The sequence below is a fragment of the Phyllostomus discolor genome, chromosome 8 (assembly GCF_004126475.2).
Source record: "Phyllostomus discolor isolate MPI-MPIP mPhyDis1 chromosome 8, mPhyDis1.pri.v3, whole genome shotgun sequence".
In the NCBI taxonomy this organism is placed as follows: Eukaryota; Metazoa; Chordata; class Mammalia; order Chiroptera; family Phyllostomidae; genus Phyllostomus; species Phyllostomus discolor.
The window spans coordinates 17,974,369-17,993,020 of NC_040910.2; the positions used below are offsets into that span (position 1 = coordinate 17,974,369).

The following is an 18,652-nucleotide window of genomic DNA, read 5'->3' on the forward strand; positions in this document are numbered from 1 at the left end:
GAAGGAGGTGAAGCTAGGCTGGACCCAGGGGATGGTTAGTTGTTATTGGGTCCCAACCTGCTCACATTGGGCCTCTTTGTGAATTAGAAAACGGCAGCCCTTCTGGGCTATGCAGCCCCAAAGGGGACTCAGCTGGGTGGGTGGAGTGCATGCTGGACTTATGCTCCTGTTCTTTGCTTCGGACAAGCACCCCTGCACACCAAACAATCTGCCGATGGACATGGTGGCCTCACAATGGTACACTTTGGGAAGCTAGTCCCTTGGTGCCAGGAATTTTGGCATCAGCAAATATTTCTTAACCCAAGCTTAGTATGATCAGCAGAACTCTCTGCTTCCCAAAACCACATGTCTTAGAGAGTGAGGATGCAACAAAATGGAATTAAGAGGTGAGGGCCAATTTTCTAGGTACCAGATAAGCTTGGATCTCATTCAGTCTTGGGAAAAGGAGGTCCCTGCCAACCCCTTTAATGACTGTGTGATAAATTTCCAAGTAGCCTAATATGAAAAAAATTAGAATTCAAATTGGGACATGTTTTACATACTTCAGGTTGTGGTTATGAATTTATATATATTTCAATGACACAAAGGGTGATGTGATGTATCATTATCACACACGGAAATAAAAACATTTATTTAGTTTTTCACCCTTGGCAGAGAACTAGGGTAGAGTCTGGAATATGGATCCATAAGTGTCTTTCCCTTCTTACTGATGGCAGACTTAAATTGCCGAGAAAGAGTGAAAGGGTACATTCATGAGGAGGAAAATGGTTGTAGGAAAAATGGCACACTAGAAACTCAAAAGAGAAAAGGATGTCTAACAGCCAGGATGGTCGGAGTAAGCTTTAGGGAGATGAACATAATACAATGCATTCCTCTAATATGACGCTCATCACACTGCACTGTAAGTGCTGGCCTGTATCTCACTCTAAACTCAGGGCTCCACGAGACTGAGGACTTCAGGTATCTCATTCACCGCCACGCCACCAAAGGCTAGACATGGCATGTGACACGAGCCAGGCATTCAGTGAAAATCTGTTGACTGAATGACTGAAAAATGGTATTTCAACTCAAGGATACATAAGCGAGGGCAGGGGAACTACAATAGTTCTGACAAGGGGATATTTCCAAAATGGGTATAGAAATTAGAACGTGCAGATTATCATTTCCAATGGTCGACGAAGGGCTATGTAACCGGGTTACAGAGGACTATCTGCACGAGGTGGGAAATAAAGCTGCGGAGACACAGGAAGGGCCGAAGTGTGGGAAGCCTGAATGCCAGGCAACAGAGTGTAGCTTATTCTCCATAAGAAAAACATTTTTTCCATGAGTGAAGTTAAAAAATGAAACTGAATTTAAAATGCAATGAATGTTCCAAGAAATTCAACACCGAAGGGAAAGATCATGAAGAATCTACATATAGCATAACCAACATCATCAAATAAGCACAAACTAAGTAAAGGAGCGAACGTATACACTTAAAACACACCACAACCTCACTATAAGGAAACATGCATGAATAAATCAGTTGATAACAAGTTGAATTATCGTCTTTAATGTCAAATAAACCTATGGAACTCAACTGAGGTACACCAACACGTGACAAAAGGAATAAGTGTACATACAGCCTGAATTTTTCTATGGATGACAATGACATTCCATTTACAGCATGGAATTCCATCTTAATACTGAAAGCATCTTTCTAAGAAACATCACTTGACATTACCAAATATTAGAGTTTAAAATTATCTCCTTTGACAGATGAAATTTAGTAACAGAGTCAAAGATTAAGTCTTTCTAATACTTCTAATGTAACATGGACAAAGTGAAGTATGTTTTATATTCATCAGAAGAGAACATTCAGCTCTAGATAAAAAACACATGTTCAGCAATTCTTTAAAACATGAGTAGAAAATGATAAGTAAACAGTGACAGAAGACAGAGATATTTATAATTCACATTTTCTCCTGACTTGCTGACAATGATTTTAATCTCTGTCACTTAATTAGGCAGATGGGTCATAGAAGAAGGTAACATGGTCAAATGTATTGTATAATCTCCTAAAATAAAAATCTGAAAGGTTCAACAAGAGGTTACACCACAGTTCAGGATAAGCCCATTGCTTTGATCACAAATCCCAAGGCTTTCATGGTCTAATGATAAGGATTGGTTGTGACCACACATATGCTTCAGTTTTCTTTATTAAGGTGCGATCCCCGCTGACGCAAGTGGCCTCTGCGCGAGGCTGCGCGATTCTCCTGCTCATAGCCACCAGCGCTGCCCGCTGAACTAAAACTGTTAACTTCAAACGTACCTGGCACCCATGACAAATACTGATCTACTAACCCAAAGCGACAATATAATCAAAATCAAAATAAAAAGAAAGATGCTACATCACAATTAAATTTTTATTTTACTCTTATTAAAATAGGAAATCCTGTCGACTCAAATACCAGGGCTACAGCAAGGTGACTAATTTAATGTACACTGTTCTGGGGACACTGATGGTAATACAAATGTGCAAGTGAAATTTTAGCTTCTCGCCACTAGAAAATAATAGTTTATTGAAGAAAAAATATATAAAAGTAAGCTTTTTTAATGAACAAAAAGGTAAATGAACAATATATTATGGAAAAATAATGTACATGCTCTGATACATTTCAACTTTCAAGTATTTACTTCTTTAGGCCACAAATTAGAAGGTTTTCTAAAAAATTAATTAGAGTTGAATTGTACCTATAAGTCATTTTAAGTGGACTGCATATCTGAAAGTTTTCAAATTGATGTTGAAATTTAGTTTTTTCCTTACTTATTAGATAAAATACAATGTTTTTGTTTAGTAAAAGAAACAGTAATTTTTGAAATTGGAAAAAAATAATCTATAACCCTTCTGTACAGATCCCATAAATACCATGTGGTTTTAGATATTAGAAAACTGCCATTTCAAATGCATTAAAATAAAGAAAAATAATAGATTACAAACCAATAGATAATAGATAATCTATCTCAATCTAATATAGTGAGGACAATAATTGGATTTGAGTCTTGCCTACTCAGATTACTGGCCAGATGTCTTTAAATTAATTCAATTTCTCTGAGCCTTACTCCCCTCAACTGCCATTTCTAAAACACAGAGTTACTATGAGGCTAATATGAGATAATATAGAATTCCATACGCACATAAGATCTTATTACTATTATTATCATCATCGTTAATGTGATCCCTGATAAATATCTCAAATTATAGGCTCAACGTGCCTGATTCTTAAAGTCAAAAAGGATATTTACTGAATTATGTTCACCCATGAAAGCATTTAACATAATTCTATGGGCATTTAATGCAACTTACTTATAAAAGTTAATGTGTCCACAAAAATATTTGAGACTTCATAATTTCCACTAAATAACTATCACATTTAAGACAAATTTATTATTCTTTATTAGCAATGACAGTGTGGCTTAACATGTCTCACTTTATGATGAATACCCTCAATATTTTATAGTTCTCTCCTGCTTTCAACACATGTTTCACTTCCATATCGGGACTGGACATTTTCATTGAGCCTGTTGCTTTTCCAGGACCCTATCTCCAAGGAAATTGTAACTTGGGAAGAGTTAATAAACACTAACAATGCAAACAACAGGTACACTGTAGCTACCAGAAGAGAAGACATGAATTAAATGCCCACCTTAAATCTTTTTTGAAAAAGTTGTAAAATAAGTACATATTGCTATGAGTATGGGTGAAAACAGTTAATATAGGTGTCCATGAACATAATTAATGAACAGTCTAAATTTTTAATGTAACAAAAGTATCTTTTGATCACTCACAAAATAACAAATCACAGCTGATGTGTGTACATTTTTATAATTTAGGATGACAGGAACATTTTCTAAGTGCCTTAAAAGATTTTTTTCCTGCCTAGTATATAAATAACATAAGAAAAATATTCAGTGTTTCAAATACTTTTCACCAAGAACAAAAACAAATCATTGTAGACACAAAAGTACAAAGTTCAAGATTAGGGGAAAAAAAAGTACAGCAGGTCCTCAGATAACATTTTTGTTGATGAGATACTAGAAACCTAACCTTTGTTAATATCGATCAGCCTATGGAAAAACTGTTTTTTGTGTGTGTTATTTCACTTAAGGTTGCCTTTAAGTGAGGTTGCACGTGGATACGTCACCTAACCCACTGATACGTGAAGAAAAGGGTTAAGTGATGTGGTGAAATTAACAAATCTGCAAGGTATGTGTAAGTTATGTGTAAAAACCAGGATGAACAGATGGCTAGTTCAGTCAGTGTAAATGTTTCATATTGCTAAGAGAGAGGTGAGACAGCTTGAGCACACACTAATGTGGACGTGTGGAAAGCAGAGAGAGGAGGATGGGAAAAGAGAAACTTGGAAAAAAAACAATAGAAAAAAAGAGAGGAGGAGGAGAATGGAGAGAAGGAGGAGGGAAGAAAGGAAGGGAGGGAGTATATGAGCCAGAAATGTACAAGGGATATATGGAAAAAAATAAGAATTTAATTTCAGTTTCCTTTAGCATTTAAAAATATTCAATTATTTACAAATATGTCTGAAAAATAAGAAGAAATTATAAATTTATTTTTACTAAGAAAAATAAAACTACCAAATCACTAAAGTTTAAGTTTTTTTAAACAAATGCATCAAGAAATATATTTCCAGCAATTATGTTTCTCTGTAGCTAAACACTTACTTACAAATGGCTATAATGCGGATGCTATCAGCATCCATGAAATGTATTATGGTAGGCAGTATGCGCATAGGGGAAAAGGAAGCTAACTTATCTTTCAAATTACAGACCCCTGGGATTTCAGAGGTAGAATAGGGCAAGTCAAAGGTCTCATGTTTTACACATCTCACAAGACACAAATAAAACCATTCTATGATCATCTCCATTTTGTATTCTTTAACAAATGTGGGCACTTAAACTTTTAAGGGTTAATTTTTAAAGCTAAAACTAATTCTTGTAATATCAATGATAGTCATTTATTTTAAAATATTATTTAGTAGTATCTTAGGATTTAATTGCATTCTACTTACTTAATTGTAAGCATTAAATATGCTGTATTGAGCCTGCTAATTTCATAACTTAATATAAATTTTATATTCATCACTAACAATACACAATAGATTACAAGACGGATTTTCAAACTGAGTGTACAAGGTATGACCAGCGACAAGATGTCCATGTGGACTTCTTTTGTAAAGTTTTGAGGTACAGAACTCCACCCATCTTAAGTATAAAAATGTAGAAAACCACATTTATTAACAACTCTCGGTCAGCAGATGATAGACAGCTTTCAGCTTCCTTGTGGCCGGAAGAGCCCTGCCTAGAACACGGGGCGCTGTAACCCATTCTGCGGGGAGCTCAGGTCCACTCCGGTTTCACAGAGCCCTCTGGCTGGGGTGGCCATACACTCTCCTCTTTCTCTTCCAATGAACTCTCCTTTTTTCCCAGGCTCTTTCCCTGACTTCTCTTTTTCTGGCACCTTTAAATCTATTCATTCCTTCATTCAGTCAATATTTGCTGATTTCTAACTAATTGCAAGGCCTGTTCTAAATGCTGAGGTTACATAGGAGATAAAACAGAAAATCCCCACTTTCATAGACTGCTAGTGGTGGAGATAAACAAACAAACAAACAAACCACTATATGTGTATCATGTCAAACAGTGGCAAAAAGTGTGTAAAAGCATGGGACAGATAAGGGGATACAGAATCATTTTAGAGTGGGTGTTCAGTGAAAGCCCACTCTGAGTAGGTGGCACTGGAGCAGAAACCTGAATGAAAGGACTGGGCGAAGCACATACCTGGGGGAAAGTGGCTCAGGCACAGAGAACCTTTTAAGCAATGCCACCCAAACAGGAGTGGGTGGGGTATGTCTGAGCAGGGACAGCAGCAAAAGCAAGTGAGGCTGCAGCAGATGAGGAGTCAGAGAGGCACCAGATACCATGGGGCCTTCGTGGCTAAATTAAGAACTTGAATTTTGTTCTTGGATGAGCCATCATTGCAGAGATTTGACCAGAGGAATACGATCTTATTTATAATACATAAAGATTACTCTTGCTGTGCCATGTGGAGAAAACACCATACGGGAAACAAATGGAATGAGAGATGATAGTCACTTGGGCTACAGTCCTAGGGGCAGATGGATATGGCGATAACGGCAGATTCTGCAGGTTAAGAAGCTGGGCAGCGTCCTGTGTGTGATAAAGGGAGGAATCAAAGATTCTAAGCCTCCTAAAGGCCTGAGCAAACTCAGTAAATAGTGCTGTCTTTTACTGAGATGGCAAACATTGAGGGAAGAGAGGACTTTTTTGTTTGGGGTAGAGAAGAGGGCATTACACATGCCTGTGACCTGGCTGTATAAATCTAGCATTCAGGGGCGAGCTAGGACGTAAGGTGCAATCACTAGGGAGCAATTGTTCATGCAGAATAAACGCGAAGATGAAGCCCTAAGGTAATCCGATGATGTAGAGGTATGAAAACATGATAGTCCAGCTCAGAAAAACAATGAAAACGTAGCCAGAAGAAGGTGGCTCCTTAGTTCAGAAACCAAGTGAAGAAGACATTACAAGGAAAATGAAGCAATTAATTGCTTCAACAATACTGACAGATCAAGTACGACGAGAACTGAAAATGTGCATTAGACAACATGGAAATTGTTTTATGAATGACTATGACAAGACTGGTTTCAATAAAGTAGTGGGAAGTCAACCAAATGCCATGTCCTGGAAAATTATTTTTAACCTGTCCCTTGAATCCATCCCCTTAGCTGGTTGAGGAACTTAACATCTTTCCTTTTAACTAACTGTAATGGCCTCCTGACAGTTCTCCCTACCTCTCTGGCTCACGCCCTCTTTCCCGTCCCTGGGTCTATTTTAAACACTGCTGCCAAAGTGCTCCCTCAGTATGTGGAACTGCTGCTCGGAAACCTGCGATGGCTCTCACTGCCAAAGCAGGAGCTAGTATGCTGCAGCCCATGGGAAAAAAGTGACCCGCCACCTCTTTTCATAAATAAAATTTTATTGGAACTCGGTCATACTCATTTGTCCACATATTGTCTATGGCTACTTTGCACCACAGTGGTCGAGCTGAGTAGTAGCTACAACAGGGAATGAACAGAATTCGAATCGAAAAATATTATCTGGCTATTTACAGAAACATGTTGCTGACCTGACCTACAGAATTAAGTCAAATATTTTCAGAGTGCTACTAAGAGTCTTCATATTAGAGCACAAGTCTCTTTCAGTATCTCTCCTTGTGTTCTGTACGCCAAGTACATAAGAGCAATTAGTAGACCAAGAAAGCATTCCCTAACGTGCAAAGCATTTTCCCTAACTTCATGCATGTGAGTCTCCTTGCTCAGAACACACTTCTACATGTCATCAGTGCATTCGTTTAATAAATACTGAATTTAGTGCCTACTGTGTTTTAGGAATTATTTTAAGCTCTAGGGATAAAGCAATGAGCAAGAGTCCAGATTTCACGCTCAGGGGGAGCTCATGTTCCATTCAGGTGAGACGCAATAAGCAAACAAGTAAATATATGGATGTCAGATGGTGAGTGATCTGAAGAAAAACAAAACTGGGAAGTAAAACTGCATGGGCTGAGGGATGTAACTTTGGACAGAGAGGACAGAGATGGCCTTACTAAGAAGGTGATGTTTAAGCAAAGACATGAAAGGAAGAAATAAATCCATAAGGATTTCTGGATGAATTGTCCAAGTGAAATAAAAAGTAAAAGCAAAGCCCCCGAGGTGGAGAGATACCTGGAGTTTCTGAAGAATACCAAAAAGGCCCTGTTTAGCTAGAACTGAAAGAGCAAGGGCGAACAGTACAATGGGAGGTCAAGAAGTAACAGGATTCTGGAGGGGGCAGGAGGCAGCCCCGGGTCTCTGACAGCGTAAGGGCTTCAGCTCTTACTCATCTGGAAAACCATTTACTAAGAAGGGGAAGACTGGGAGAAGAGCAGGCGTGACAGAACACAGATCAGGAATTTGGTTTTGAATGTGTTAAGTTTAGGATACATTTTACGTGTTCAAATAAAGATGGCGAGGAGGGAGTCAGATACCAGGAGAAATGTCCAAAGTACAGACATCGATTTAGGAGGTTTGTTAAAACTCCCTTGCATCTTTTAAGATATACAACTCAAATACTACATGTTCTGTGAAGTCACTGGCAACCTCTCCCCAGTGAGAATTAATTTCATTTTGTTTTTATCTATTTTTAGCATTTACTGCTGCCGAACTTGTAGTAAAAATAGTTAGATACAATCCTGTCTTTCTCACCTGGAGATATGGGAAGTAGAGACCTGTGTTTATCTTAACTTTTTAACCCCAAGTGCTCTCTGTTATATGCTGCATAAGATATACAATCAATAAATGCTGAGCTAACTAAATGTGCTTGGGGGGATTTTAACTCACTGCCACAGGAAGTTTCCCCCTGAGAGCATGGAAGCCAGATACCTGGACCACAACTAAACCTGCTTTTCTGTTCTCTACACATGCGCCCAAGTCAAATTTAATTTGTCTTTCTCTCTCATCTAAGAGAAATCAATCTCCAAATCCTAACAATTCTTACCTTTTAAATGTCTTAAATTCATCCACATTTCTCTGGTGCCTGTATCACTACTGAGTTTAAGCGTCCGCTGCCTCTGGCCTAATTAACAGATTACAGACTGGCCCTGTTCTTGCTTGCTCGTAGTACAGTTCGCACTCAAACCCCAGCCATCGGCATCTCCACAGCACCTGTTCCTGTCACACCTCTGCTTCCTACCCACCCACCCCGTCCCATGTCCCCCTACCACAGAAAGCGTTTGAGGCCCAACAATGCAGGCCCTGGATTTCATCTTTCCTCTCCCTTCTGCACATTTCAGATGCTGTATTATGAGCCCACATGGCCCCTGTTACATGGAATTGCTGGGGCGGTTTCATTGTCTTAGCTGCTCTAGTGCACCAGTTCATTAATGGCAACAGCAAGCAATGTTTTATTTGGTGCTGCATCAACCGGGGCCTAAAGTAAAAAATTTAAATACTGAAAGCGACCTCAGCATTCTGTCAAACTTTTTACTCTAGTATCACTTTCAGCAAAGGCTGTTTCAGTAATGTATTATTGCACTAAATTCTGAGCTTCCGGAGAAACACGATGCACCAATAATCTCCCTTTCAGATGCATTCACTCCTGCCCCGTTTCTCAACTAGTGAGCCTTGGGGGCAGCTGTGACTGCTTCTACCCTAGTCTGCACAGTTAATCATTCTGCAGGAGAGGTGACAAAGGGTTTCAACTGCAGTGCTTCAGGTTGTATTTAACCATTAGGGTTAATGTATTGACACTAAAGCACCTGAAATGAACACACTGCCTACCAAAGCTTAGAGATTTGCCTAATATTTAGATGTGATTGTATAGTAAAATTCATTCAACCTTCAGGAGTCTGTGATTTGTTCCACAAAATTTAGTCGTAACAGTTCAGGCTGAAGACAGTTACCCATTTTGCACCTCAGTTTCTAAACTTAAGTGGGGGTTTTAAGACTTGAAACACAGAGCCTGCTGAGGATTAATTATTACTTATCACAGTGATGATTCTCCAACCCAATGTTAGCACCTTCTACTCCAGTCCTCAAAGCTACCCATTATTGCCACTACCTGTCAGCTCCAACTTAGATGAAGCACAGCATCAGGAACGTTGCTGCTCGGAGAGGGGAAGGCGCTCACCTTTCCGTAAGCACGGAGCTGTCCCCTGGCGGTTTCTGAAACAACACGGGCATCTGCACCACCCACTAGAGCGGCCACCAGCCATGAGTGGCTCCCTGACACTTGAAATGTGGTTATACTCACATGGTGTAACTACAAATACACATCAGATCTCAAAGACTTAGCATGGAAGAAAAAATGCAAGGTATCTAATTAATAACTTCACATCGTTTATATGGTGAATTAAGTATTTTAGATATCCCAGGTAACAGATTATTAAAATTTCACATTTTTTTGACTTTTAAAAACGCAACTCTAAGAAAATGTAAAATTGTTTACATGGCACACAACTGTGGTCTGCATTATGTTTCTACTGGACAGTGTGGTGGGCCTGCGCAGAGAACTGAGCAAAGCTTCCGAACTGCCTACCAGGCAGAACAGAAGGCGGCACTGAGTGCCTCGTGCCAGATGGAGCCACCAAGGATGCACGGAAATACAAGTGATGCCCCAAACCCGAAACGGTAAGTCATGCTAAAATTGCAAGGCTGCTTTTAGTGAAGTCTAACAGGGTCACTCTCTTCTCTGAAATAAAAAGAATTCACACTTTTACCTTTACTTCATAGGAATAAACTTTACTTTTTAGAAAACTATTCTCTTGGTGTTAGCAGAATGCAAAAAATAGAGATTCTAAGACATTAAAGTGACAGTTCCCCTTTAGCAAAAAGAAGAAAGGTTAAGGACCAGAAATGTTATGTTATGTTCTGAAAAAAAAATAAATCTTCTGTTCACCTCACAAAATTTCATGTTTGTAAAATAGCATAAAAACTTTTAAAGAAGACACCAATCAAGGTAATACTTTAGAATCCACCCTCACATTTCACTATCCCCTCTTTACTGTTTAACATTTTCCTCTGTGTTTCTAGAAATTCCAAGACCATTCAAATAAAGATGAAACTATAATTACATAATTCCACTGAAATACACTTTATCTCAATAAAATGTTTGCACTATTATAGTGATTTAAATATACTTTCTCATATACTTATTCTCATATATTATATCATAATAATTTAAACATGCTTTTAAAGTACTAAAATGTAACACTTATAAGGTGCAAGTTATAAAAACAGGAATGACTTTAGGGTGTCCAACCTTTCGGCGCCTCTGGGCCACACAGGAAGAAGAGTTGTCCTGGGCCACAGATTACATATACAAACACTAGTGAAAACAAAAAAAAACCTCAAAATGTTTTAAGTAAATTTACGGTTTTGTGTTGGGCCGCATTCACAGCCATCCTGGGCTGTGGGTCGAACACCCAGACAGACAGTAACCATATATTGCGTATTTTTCAAAGTATTTAAGTCACTAAGCCATAGGGCCCAAATTAGTTGGTTATCAATACAGAAAATGGGGTAATTTATCAATGTCCTATCTACCCTACAGATATTTTATGGTAAAAACATAAAAGGAGAATATTCATATTTTTAGAAGGACAAGTAGATTTCAGCAAAGTTAGTCCTGAAGAAAATTTCTGTGTGTCTCAACATAATGAAATAGTATTTAAGAATGAAGCTCTACTTCTAATCAGGCTCCAATCAACTGGACCCGAGGAATTTTAATTTTTTTTTTAACTTTTCTCTCAACCCGTTCTCTACTTGTTCATACAGATGCCCTATCTGACACTGCTGAAAGCTAGAAATTAAGTACCACAGAAGCAAGACCTGAAACTCTAGTATTGTCTAGTAAGTGGAACGATTTTATTAAAGTCTGCTGGGGCATTCAGGGGAAAGCAAGATACATTTAAGGTCTTATGACTTGTGAAGGAAGAAAACCAGTGAGCAAAATAAGGAAGGAGAAAAGTAAAGAAGTTCAGAGCATTTTGTGTGTTTTTTGTTGTTGTTGTTGTTGTTTTTTAATGTTGTAGCTGATTTGTGTGGGTTTATCTATTTTAACAGGTGGGGTGTTTTAAGGGAAGTATTCAAAAAACTGAACCAGACAGTGCTCATTAAAGAATACTGAGGGAAAAAAAGACAGGTTTAGGGAAAAGGGACGACAAGGATCTGTCACGTGCACCTCCCGCCTGACCCAGCACCGAACTGGAGTGTCTGGTGCTGAGAGAGGGAGAGAGTTAAAGACACCCGCTCCCTTCTAATACTGAGGGAAAAAACAATCTTCAAACTCATGACTTCGTTCTTGTTTACACTGCTAGTGTCGAATCTAAGAATGCGGCTGTAACTTGGTCATTGCATGCTTAAATGAAGAAATTTACAATTTTTTAAAAAATTTACAACTCTTCAATCTTCAATCTGAGAACAAGAAATCTGGCTGATCAGTGTTTTCACGTGTCTATGTTTCCTGCTACTTCTCAAAAGAGTTAGACAATCACACAATGCAAGATCAGAAGTGGAATTCAGTAACAATTATTAAATCTGTTAACTATTCTGCTATCTAATAGTCATTTCCAAATTATCTACTGATGATTCTTAAAGAGTGTGATATATCATTTCAAGAGTATTCCATAGCTCGTTATTAGTGATATCAAAAAATGCTATAGATGTCCCAATATGTAATTATTTCTTCATAGATGAAATCTTAAGAAAGTATGTGAACACATTTTATTGAATTTTTAAAGTACCCTATAAAAACATAAACATTAGTAATGTAACTTCTCAATATATCCCACACAGAACTCACCATTTTCTCACATATAGTATAATTATTTACATGTCTGTATGAGACTATAAAAGGAACTTCACGACAGGCATATCTCGTTACATTCAAGAGCATCTGACGTCAACATCTTACTGAAAGAGACACTGTGTCATGAAAGTAAGTTACGGTACTTCCGAGGGTGTGGGCAAAAGTCTGGTAAGGGTTACAGTAACCACTGCGCAAAGTCTGGGTCTTTTACAGCAGTGAGCACGCAGACAAGAGAGCTCTCATTTCTCCTCCTTAATAATGCAGTCCTGCACCGGCCAGAGCCAGGCGTGCACTCAGACCCGCAGCCGGTAAAAGATGACCAACCACCTTAAGAATAGAGACGTGGGGTCTCTGACATAAAATGAAATAAAAGCCTTGAGATCTTTCTCACAGTGCATTTCTGACTATATGTCAATTTTATACACTGAATTTAGATTTCCATTGAGCATGCTTCCTTGTATCTATAATAAATTTTTAAAATAAAGGCTCCAAGGAGGAGGAATAAAGACTCCACTCCACAACTGAAGAAAGAGACGAAGAGAGAAGAGACAGACATGCACACAGACGCAGAGACAGGCAGAGACAGGCAGAAGAGGGAAAAAGAGAGCCAGACAAATTCCGCACAGTGGTTCCTGGCCACTTAAGACCTCAGTCTTTGAGGCTTATCTTTAGGCTGGGCAGCAGAAGAGAAATGGTCAACATTCATTCAACAAGGAACACATGGGCAATACTTGAAAAGTGAAACATTTCTGTACCTTAATATCAGATGTATCACGCTGACTGTTTCGCCAAGCTCTGGAAACTGATGAAAAAGTTCGATCTGCATGATCAAATTTTCCTCCTTGCAAATTTAGGAAATAAGTTGTGAAGGGTTCCTAAAAAATTAGCAATTAAAAAAATCAGTACCTCCCTCTCATGCATAAACATGTGGTTTTTATCCATCTTTATACCTAAATACTCTAATGACTGATACACATTAGCCAGTAATATGTGTTCTCAAATCATTTTTCTCTCAAAAGAAATATTTCCAAAATTTGGTATGTACGTTTTTCACTTTTCCTTCTAAGAACAATTTATTAATAACATTCACACATAAATTAGATGGTATTTTCTTCGTAGCACAGGGAAATTGTCAAATATGTAATTTTCCTATTGTTACGACTCAATATTTAATTTATGATTAAGAAAAGAAAAATGTTCGGAAGATTTAAAAGCCTCCTCTTAGTTAAAGAACACTTAAACACATATTAGTGGATAATTGCTTGAAATTAGCTAAGCACTATAAATTACTTCTAGGATTTATGTCTGCCTGTACCTTTCTAACAAGCTTTAATTAATGATGTGCTGCTAATGCTTTCCCAAAGAAATTACTTTCCAGTAGATGAATCACCTTTCCATTTTACAGAAACATTTCTTGTTTAACCAATATATTATCAATACATGGCAGCCTTGGAGTAACCTACAGACATACCTTATTCCATTCCGGGCAACTGAAGTTCCTAAGTATATGAGTATACATCGATGTGTTCATGAAATTTTATTTTAATAGGTAACATTTGAATATAACCTATGTTACAGTTTAGAATCAGGTAGGATATCAACCATGTGAACAGTCAAATTTAAGGAAGAAGGTGACACAGGTTGAGGTGAAATATTTTTAAGGCAATTCTACACTAATACAGAGCAAGTGGGAAAAACAGATACAACTAGAACCTTGTCCCTGGAAAAAAAAAACATGCAAAAAAGACTGCCTATCCTCCACAACACTGAACTTATTTATGCATGGTTTATCATTTAAATGGAACTTACTACTCTTAGCAGCCACGCGAGAACAAAACTTGCAGTTGAGTAATGAGTACCATAGTGGAACTTGGGAACTTGATCATCTTCCCATGATTCATACCGCTCTGCAAAGAACGCTGCTCTTTTCGGATTCAAAGCTCCTACTGGCTGCCAGTGGGGAGGAAAAACAAAAGCACAAATATAAGTGTCTTTTATCTCTTTCACTGTTTAAAATGTTGCCCTTTTAGCAAGTTTGAAAATGAATTAAAAACTATAGAAACTATTTGAGCTAAAATACATTGTTACATCCAGGCAGTAGAAAAACAAACTTCTTATCAATGGAGGTTAAACATACCCATATGAACAAATGGAGAAACCTATCATTTCTAAGTCTAGCTTTTGTTGAATCAAAGTCATTAGTCAGCCCGTAGCAAGCATTTTCAAAAAGACAATTACATGGCCCTGGCCAGGTGGCCCAGTTCCTTGGAGCATTATCCCAAACACCAAAAGGCTGCAGGTTTGATTCCTAGTCAGGGCACATACCTAGCTTGTGGGTTAGATCCCCAGTCGGGGTACGTGTGGGAGGCAACTGGTGGATGCTTCTCTCTCAAATAGATGTTTCCCCGCCCTGCCCTTCCTCTCCCTCTAAAAATCAATAAAAAACATACCCTTGGGTAAGTTACTTTTTTAAAAAAGGCAACTACATGAAGTAACTACAGAATACTTTGAAAGCGCCTATAAAATTCTATTTAGTTAATCAGAAGCAACAACCAGAAAGAGAATCTTGACACTGGAGGACTGATTTATAAAAGGCTCTGAGAAGAGAAGAGAATGGAAGTAGAGGGAGCAGGGAGTGTGAGGAGGAGATTACAGGGAAAGGGGGTTAGGTAGAAACCTAGAAATTTCTACTAGTATGAGCAGAACCAGAATTTTGAGGAAAAAAAACATGCCTGCAAGAAATGTACTTGCACTGCAATGGAAACTGCACAATATGGAAAGAATCGTAGACAGACTGCAAACGTATACCAGAAAACAATGCATTAGAGCAGAGGTCCCGAAAGCAGCCCAGCAGAGTGGCGAAGAGCGTGGGCTCACTGGGGGACAGGAGGGTCCAGTCAGAAGGTTGGTTTGGAAAATAAAATGAGTCAGCACAGGTGAAGTCCTGCAAACCTTGCCTGACAACACCCAGCGAATGCTAACTATTGGTTTTAAGATTAATCTCTAGAACGGGGGTCAAGTTTCAATAAAATAATAGCCTGTCAACCCCCAGCACACTGGTTGGCTAAGAGGAGAGCTGTACAGATGTTATCATGGCTGCTGCTGCTGTTCAGGGAACACCTGAGCTCCATGAACAGCACCCAAGATTGTGTGTGGTGATGCACACAAACATTTTCTCAAGGAAGATACACTGAGTGGTTCTTAAGATTGTCACCCCAATAAATTCAATAAAAAAGGGGGGGAAGATTTTCAAAGGGTTCTAAGGGCTGGAAGAGTGTTAAGATCAACTGCTTTAAGCAACAATTCATTGTCATAAAAAATTCTGACTATAGAAAATGCTTATTGATTATTTAAAATATTAAGTACCAATTCACTGAAAAAAATGTCAGATTACTTTCTTTAATGAAAATCTATGAGTTAGTAATTTCTTGTTCATAACAGAAAGGAAATATCTGATTATTAATGGGGAAATGGTAATGTAAAATAATTTTAAAATATTGGTTTAAAAATGATACATTCAGACACAGTCCATTGAATATGAAGCAATGTTAAACTATTTTTTAAACTGCTTTTCATGTTAATACGTGATTTTAAGCAGCAGTTAAAATTCATCAGTTTGTCTACATTTCTTTATTTTTTTTTCAAACTGTTTATCTTTGGCACCATTCTCTTTCAATAGCTTTGAAAGGTTCTAATCAGCATTTTATTTTAAGCCATTTTTTAACTTTACAAGCAAATACTTAAAAATCTTTAGTTGATTACTATTCTAAATCAGTATCACAGTAGACTGATTTAAAATGTCACTTTTTAAAGCATTAGTTTCTTCAGAAAAGAATTATATCTGATTTTCTAAATTTATGCCAGTTAAGAATGGTACTGACTCCAAGAAATCTTTGCTACAGAACCAATTTTGAATTCCTTTAAATGGATTTTAGTTGCTGTCCCTAAAGACTGAGCTATGCAAAAGGAAAAAAAGAAATAAAATCACTGGAAGACAAATTATGTGAATTAAAAATAGAATCAATGCTCCTTTTGTATGGTTCTGCAGCGTATTAAGTAGTCACTTTATCTGCTCCTATTTTTATTACTCTCCAAATGAGTACACCCCCAAAATCAATAGTTATAGAATCACGCTTCTTGAATATAACGCTAAAACCAATTAGGATTGATTTCACTAGCATCTAAAAAAAACGGCATTGCACAGAGATCCACAGAGGTAGAACCCGCAGTATTGATTCTGGCTGTTATTGTTACAGTTGGTTTCTGAAGCCTGCTAGAGGACAGCTATCAAGACATACCACATTTATTTGCAAGCATATAAAAAAGAAGTCCCCAAATAAAAGAAGGTTAAAAAAAAAAAAAGATCAGTGGAGCTGTGCAATGACAATGATACACTATCAGCTTACTCAGAGAAGTTACAGTGGGAATACACACATTGAATTATACATTACGCGAAAGCACTGATTTATTGTGGTAATAACATCCACCTCATTAAAAGATTCTGCTTTGCTGCAGTTGGAAGGCTACATATTGTTTACTGCTATAAATTAATGGTGGTACAAAGAAGACTGTGGAACCGTCCTAACAATAGATCTGTAATGACAGTGCTGTATATCACAGCTTCCTCAGCAGCTTCATAATAAAATGGAGACAATGTATTGAGCTAATACATTCTACCATGCTGGCCCATATTTTCCTGACAACTGCTTTAAAAGATGAGCTGGATCCAACTATGTTATAATGCTGCAAAACATTTAACTAAGCAAGAGTCTGTCATACACCAAAGTGCATCATAGCATTTTTAAAACATTGTCTAAATCAGCATTTCAAGATGTTTATTCATCTCTACAAAAGAACTAAAAGCCAGTGCTGAGGGCTCCTCTTGCTTATACAGGATGTTACGAGTATCAATTGGAGGGCAATTCAGAAAAATGCCTAGCACCATCATGCCACAGAGACCTCTTTGTATGACTTAACTGTAAAAGCTTGGCTGAGTATTTTTAAAAATCAGCAAACTGATTAAAGGGATAAGAGCAAAAAATACTGGTCATTTAAAATGGTAACTTCCTGGAAAAAAATCAATAAAAATAAGTATTGATTAGAGAGGTATAATTCAAGTTCATAGCCAGGTAAACATAAACAGCCCTAGGATATAGAAAAGTAATTACAGACATTACATAAGACTAACGAATAGAATTGTATAAGATTTTTAAAATCAATAAAATAATAAAAGAATTTCAGAATAGAATGATTTAAAAATCAGAGTATAAAATTACCACAATAAGTATTACATTAAAAAAATAGAAATAACTTGGAAAAGAGAACATCAAAACTCTTGAAAATGTACAAATAGCCAAAAAATCACTATACTTAAGAATATTTCAACTCACAAATAGCAAAACTGACAACTGTATTAGAGTTATAAGTATACTGTTTGAGAAACAGTAATGATACCTTTCTGAACAAGATGTGTAAAACCTTCTAAATCAGATTTTTAAGATTATTACAATAAGAAATACCTCATTACCTTCTTTGAGAGGTAATTCTTCTAATCAGAAGGGAACCAAAAATACTGCATCTAAAGTGCCCAGCTCAGTGCTGGGCACACAGTCAAGTATCAGCAATAATAAATATTTTCAGCTGATTTAAGCATGTTTAAGAAAACCCATTGAACAAACCTGATGTCACCAGTGAAGTCTATGAGAAAAGAATGCAGTGAAACCCCACAACCCTCCCCGGGCGCCCAGTGCTGGGCGCTATGGGTGAGAAGCCTGGTGGCACGCAGCAGTCCCAACAAGCTGCACTCTTCTGCCTGCCTCAGGCGCACAAGCAAAGGCAAATTAACTTTCAAAAGTCCCAAGGGCCCCCCCAATTTTACTATGAAAAATATATGAAATATCAAGCTGCAAACATCTACAAATTAAAAACAAATAGTTTTGAATTCTCAGACCCCTTCAAGGGCACATGACAGACTCTCATATAATCACTAGTAAAAGTTAGCTGTTAAAAAAAAAGGCTTTTGTCGTGCTGATAGATTCTAAGTTTTCTCTTTCTTCTTTAAAATTCAGGATAATTACTAATATCCATCTTCCAAAAGAGTAATATCGCAAACTACAGTTTGCAATTTATAAAGCATTATAATGCATTCTCATAATAAATATGTGAGCTAGATATCCCTGTTTTAATAATGAAGACAAGAAGTATCTTAAGTAATGTAGCTCAAAACCAATATAAA

The 18,652-nt window shown here is 37.5% G+C and overlaps 1 protein-coding gene across 10 annotated transcripts in view; it reads right to left on the reverse strand.

Moving 5' to 3' along the window:
• The window catches only part of LRBA (LPS responsive beige-like anchor protein), a 512,136-nt gene that overhangs the window by 120,364 nt on the left and 373,120 nt on the right, over positions 1–18,652 (reverse strand). For all 10 annotated transcript variants that reach the window (XM_036031880.1, XM_036031882.1, XM_036031879.1 and 7 more), the window contains 2 exons: positions 14,227–14,367; positions 13,173–13,292 (listed from right to left, as the gene is read on the reverse strand). In XM_036031880.1, coding sequence (XP_035887773.1) covers positions 13,173–13,292; positions 14,227–14,367 — 261 coding nt within the window. The remainder of the gene's footprint in view (positions 1–13,172; positions 13,293–14,226; positions 14,368–18,652) is intronic.